Source organism: Antrostomus carolinensis, unplaced genomic scaffold (assembly GCF_000700745.2).
Source record: "Antrostomus carolinensis isolate BGI_N321 unplaced genomic scaffold, ASM70074v2 scaffold6671, whole genome shotgun sequence".
Classification (NCBI taxonomy): Eukaryota; Metazoa; Chordata; class Aves; order Caprimulgiformes; family Caprimulgidae; genus Antrostomus; species Antrostomus carolinensis.
This window is the reverse complement of record NW_010295330.1, coordinates 58,570-64,250: the sequence shown is the minus strand read 5'-3', so window position 1 is coordinate 64,250 and position 5,681 is coordinate 58,570. Positions and strand designations below refer to the sequence as shown.

Below are 5,681 nucleotides of genomic sequence, written 5' to 3'. Positions count from 1 at the left end.
CTGCTGAAAGCTTCCCCTCAGGGTGGGAAATGAAGAGATGCTAGGGAGAAACAAGTGTTTGTAAGGAAATTAACACCACTGTGTCTAAACTAGATGAAGATTAACACTGAGTGCAGTAGAATTGCTGATTAATTCATACTAACTTTAAGAAAGAAAGAAAAAGTTATTTTCTCTTTTTCTCCTCCCATTCAGGTTAATGACACTATGTATTCCTTCAAGGATAATGGTATACTTATTGTTGTAGTTGATGCCTGCATTGGCACAGTGTCAGGAAACAAATTATTTTCTGGAGTAGACATTAAACATGTCAATGGATATTTAAAATCTGGAATTCCACAAAGGTATGTGTAATGACCATTTATTTGCAATGTGTCCTATAAGCAGTAGCTCTGCTCTCTAATGAGGATTTAAATAATGATGTCTCTACAGGAGCACTGAAAGTGAGCAAAAAATATATGTAAGTTGAGGGGAAAGGAGAAACGGGAGCATTTTAACAGACAACTTAGCCTTATTTGAGAAAACAAAGCAACTGAAATTTTTAACATTTACAGTTTTTCAGTGTTGCCTGTCTTTCACCTCAAAAAGATTTTTTTTTTTTTTTTTACTAAACGTCATGTAATAACACTTCTTTGCTTAAAACAAGAATAACCTTTTGTTTAATAAGGTCACTTAAGGATGCTGACAAGAGCTATGTGACAAGATGTCATACTATTCTCTCCCTGTCTGGGGAGAAAATTGCTTGTTGTCGAAGAAAGGTAAAAGGTTAGCATCAGAAAAATCAGCATTCTATTATTCTAATTTTGGATCAGTATCTGAACTTGACTTTTTGATACAAAATATTAAGGTATATGTAAATAACACTTTCGAATTATTTTGAAGTTAAATTTCAAAGTCAGTTAAAAAAAAATAGGTGAATGTTTTTCTAGGTACTGCTTTCAGAGAGGGTTGACTATTTCCACATCATGAAATCACATGGCATGAGTGCTCTTAAACAAGTGTACTATGAGGCAGCTAGCTGCAGAAGCCTGTAGCAGAATGTTAAGAAAACTTTGTGTTTGTAACAGCTGCTGTCTCTGCACAATTTTTGCTGCAGGTCTATCGTTCTACTGAGCACAAGAGGTGATGCAGCAATTTCTAATAATTTATCAGAAGCCTTAATGTCCCTGGGGACAGCCAAACCGCCTTATCTTCAGAGTAACGGTTGGTGGAAGTTTTGCACATTTCTTTGACATCGCCTTGGTCTGTGTGTTTTTGTTGGCATGGTGGGTTTCCCACAGGGTGTGTGAAAAGGATGCAGCTGGTGGGAGGTGGTTGCCAGTTTGCACTGGTGTGGGCTTCTGTGTTTCAGTCGGTGTTGAGAGGGAGGGTGGGCAGCCCTTCAGCAGATGAGGCAGAAAACCCTTTGCGTTGCCCCAAAGGGCATTGTTTGAAGCCTGTTGTAAGCAGAGAAGTGATTAGCAGTTCTTTGTGCCTATGGATTACAGAAAAAGAGCCCCAGGCTTTTTTCTCAAAGTCTGTGTTTTGTGCCTCACACAGTGAACCTATTTTTGAACAATCTCCTGTGCCAGGCGAGTATTTCCTATTCTAACAAAATTTGAAGGTAGAAATGAGAAGCTGTTGGTATTTTCAGGGATGATCAGTTTATAGGCAGCATAGGGTAGCTCTCATCCTTTCAGGGCCCTGGCACAAGTCCTGCCTGAGAAAGCAGATTTTGTAACTGTCCTGGTAGCTGTGTTTTGAAATTAAGATTTCGGAGTATTTAATACTCAATACTGAAAAAGGAAAATGCAAATCAATATTTTCTTGTGAGGTGCACATGAAGATGAGTGGATTAATATCTTGAATAATCTGGGGGAAGAATTTCAGAGGTGCGTGTTGTGTTTGGATGGGCTTTGCTGGTTCATTAACACTGAGCTGTTTTTGTCACAGGAAGCCTGGCCTTTCTGGGCTTTAGAGGAAACTTTAAGCCATCCTGGATTAAGCTGTTTACTGGTTCTGCTGGGCATGAGCTCGTTCAGATAGAAAAGTATATCCCTTTACAACTGGAAGAGTATGGCTGTGCCAGAGCAATCAGAAGCCGACCGAAAGACCTTCAGCTTCTGAAGAAGGCTACACGATCTCATTAAAGACTAAGATGTACATAAAAGCTGGGGAAAAAAAAATGTGAACTAACTTATTTTTTAATTTATGGCATTTTAAACTATATTGTTATCCAAGTAAATCATGTTATGTTGTCTGACAGATGTTTGCCAGCATTGACCGCTTGAATGCCAATCTGTGCACCTTCTAGTTGTACAAAATATTAAAGATTTATTAGTATTTGTATAAACAGGTTTCAGAGATTTTTCAGATGTTTGTATTTACTGTAAACAGGTTCCTTCTGTTTAATACTCCTTTTGTATGTAAGAGGTGTTCATAAGAGCCTTAAATTTTTGATAACAGGTGTTGGAATGCATCTTGGATTACTTGAAAGATTAACAGTAAAGTATCCATAAACAGCTTGAATTGGTCATTATAACTTATGCATTTTCCCTCTGCTGTTTAGGCCTTTTCCCAAGGGTTTATTTGGCAGTCAGCTCAGTTACATTCTCGACCTGCCTTCCAAGGTGTTAAAAACCAATTTCCCTTAAGCATGCAGCGGACTCAAGGGGTTTTAACTGCAGTAAAAATTGTTGCTTTGCTGTATGCAAGATGGAGAGGGGGGATAAAAAGATCCAGCCCAGGGTTGGTTGAGGATTGTGTACCATGCAAGAGAGTTTAACATGGCATACAGAGCAGAAAATGACTTCCGTTCTTTGGGGTTACTGTTTACTGTTCACCTCTAAATATACAGTTGTCTGTAAGAGTTACTTCAGTGAACAGTCTGGGTGTTAAGGCTGCAGTCTTGGGTACAACTTGATTTCAGCTTTTTCTTTTAAAGCTTTTAGCCAGATTGGCAAAGCTGAGATACTGTTAATTCTCAATTTATTATGAAACTAAGCTTCTACTCCTGCAATGGTTTGTTGTTTGGTTTTTTGTTGGGTTTTCGGTTTGGGGTTTTTTTAAGGCTATCCCAGCTCTAACTTTTGAGTGTATGGAAAGTGCTCTCAGTTCATTCAGGCATGTTATATCTTTTGCCTTAGCTTCGATTCCTTTAATATACTCATGTTGCTAATTCCTATTGATTTCATACTAGGTCCATTTGATTTCTTTTGGTTTTGTTGCAATTATTTGGCCCTTTCTGCAGATAATGTGAAAATAATTTAGAAGAGCTGAGGCACAGCTGCCCTTTTCCAGAATCCTAGTCCTTGAAATTAAATTTCAGAGACTGTAAAGATACATTTCATAATAGAGAACAATAGGTGCCATAGAGCTAAAATGTAATCATAATTCTAATAAAACTGACATAGTTCCTTCTTCTTGTATACGTTTTCATTCATTCTAGCTCGTATCATGTATCTTCTATTCAGAGATTTTTTGTGCTTTGAACACAAAATGGAGTGGCTGTTGGAAATGAACTATATGCTTGTCTTCTCCAAAGAAGTTGAAAAAACTGTGGGGATCTTTTTTGTGCTTTAAAGGAGAGGAGGCACAGTAGCAGACCTATTATTCTGTTCAATTAAAATATGCTACCTCAGTGCTACAATTAAACTGGTCTAGTATAGTTTCATAAGTGCAAGGGGAGGGGAAAGGAACACAACACAAGAGATGAAGTTGTTAAATAGATGGCTGATGTTATTTTTATTGTAAAACCAAGCCAAATGGATGATTGTGGGTTTTGTCATTGTTTTGATGCACAATTCTCTTACAATGTTTTTTGAAAAAAGACATTTTGTTAGAGGGAGATATGGTAAATTTTTAAGACTAGCTATAATGTTTGGTGTTAATAATGCAGGGCAATGTGATTTAAATGTTCTGAGTGCAGTAGTGGTAGTGTTTGGGGATTAAAATGGTTTTGACTTCCACTGTTCTGTGGGTCATGCTTAGCAGAGAAATACCAATGAGGTAGTGACCTTGGCTTGTGAAGTTGGCCGTTATTTATGAGATTCTGCTGTTCTAAGCTATCTTGTAAAAATTGTACTTGGAAGTGTCAAGAGTATTCTGATGTAGGCCTTGCTGATGGACAGTTGGACCTGAAGTTGAAGTGTTGTTTTTTGTATAAATTTAAACACTTGATAAATAGCATAAATAAATTTTTACATCTGACAAGGCAATAAAGTCTTGGGTCTCTTCTGGTTTTGTATCAATAATTTTGTAACTGTGTTGTGTGAATAATATAAACTATTTTATTTCAAACACCAATAGACCCGTGAAGTTTATGGATTGTATCCTACTCTTCGTTCAGAGACAAGTTGGGAATGCTGGGAAAGCAGACACTCATAGTGACTGGAAGTTATGGGCCTATCTCCAAAGTCTGTCATCTTTACAAGTCTGTCTGAGCTGCTAACTGAGTGCAGAGTCATTTCAGCTTGGTGGGGGCCAGTGCAGTATTGCTGTCTACTCAAGCCTTCATCTGTGAAGGAGCAGCTGTAGCTGACCCTGTTTTGAGACATGTAGTGTCCTGGGCCATCTCCAGAGCTGGCTGACAGTGCAGGTGCTGCTGTGGTTCTGTGCAGTTAAAATTAACAGTCTACCTAGCCTCTGGTTTCCAAGCACACCAGTTGCCACAGCCTGCAAGGGCTGAGCCACACAGTTTTCACCTCATGCCTGAAACACGTTGAGATCTTAAAAATGTGGCAGCTCTGCCCCAAACCCAATCCAAAAGGCATTTTAATTGCCTCTTCATGGTCAGGCTTTGTATACAAATAGATTGATTTCCTTTGCTTACTGAAGTGGTGTAAGTAAAGAAATTAAAAAGCAGACTAGAGAAAGGAAGGCAAGTTTAAAGCTCTAATGTAATGTTTTAGATCTTTTTAAGGCACATCTGCACTCATGTTCTTGCTCCACAGGTTGTTTTTGCATTTTATTTTGTAATTGTTACAACAATTTGAAAACAACAACAAATAAATTACAAAAGGATAAATAAACTACTTGGAGCGGGGATCAGATCAAGTGTGTACTATCAATAAAGCTCTCTCTCTGGCCAAAGGCACCACTGGAAATCCACTAGATGAGCGGCTGTAGACCCATCCCTAAAGAAATGGGGTGAGGGCAAGGACATGCTCCAGGAAAAGATAGATTTAATTCTGCATATTGCAGAACGGCAGTGACAGCTGAGGCCCCAGATAGCTTCTGACCCAGGACAAGTTTTCCTGTTCAGGGCAAGTCCTGTGATTTCCTCTGCTTCACCTCAACTCCTTTTTCATGTTATGTAGGAAGGATGTACATCAGGACAGCCACGCAGCTCTGACTGAAAAGCCCAGTCCCCTAGGTTTGATGATAGCTGTATCATATGGTGCAGTGGTCAGTTAAAGTTAAAAGGATATGGCATGGCTGTATTTGTTTAAGGTGATCCTGGTGTCATCCTCGTGTCCAAACACCTACAAAGTGCAAAGAAAAGCAGTAACTTTGAACTTCAAAATTTGATTTATGTGAGCTTTTCTCAGTTATTACTTTTCCACATCTTCTGGTCATACTTGTTCTAGCACTGATGGAAAGGTTCTGTCCTTTCTTGGAGTTCATGAGCATATTTTTATATTTATTTTCTAATGCCTTTTTTTTCCTGTATCATGTGCTAGTTAAAATTCTAAAATAATACTTGG

General features: G+C 38.5%; 1 protein-coding gene across 2 annotated transcripts in view; it reads left to right on the top strand.

Moving 5' to 3' along the window:
- The window catches only part of CEMIP2 (cell migration inducing hyaluronidase 2), a 36,354-nt gene extending 34,228 nt beyond the window's left edge, over positions 1 to 2,126 (top strand). For both annotated transcript variants that reach the window (XM_010177962.1, XM_010177961.1), the window contains 3 exons: positions 193 to 341; positions 1,094 to 1,200; positions 1,930 to 2,126. In XM_010177962.1, coding sequence (XP_010176264.1) covers positions 193 to 341; positions 1,094 to 1,200; positions 1,930 to 2,126 — 453 coding nt within the window. The remainder of the gene's footprint in view (positions 1 to 192; positions 342 to 1,093; positions 1,201 to 1,929) is intronic.
- The last annotated feature ends 3,555 nt before the right edge of the window (positions 2,127 to 5,681 follow it).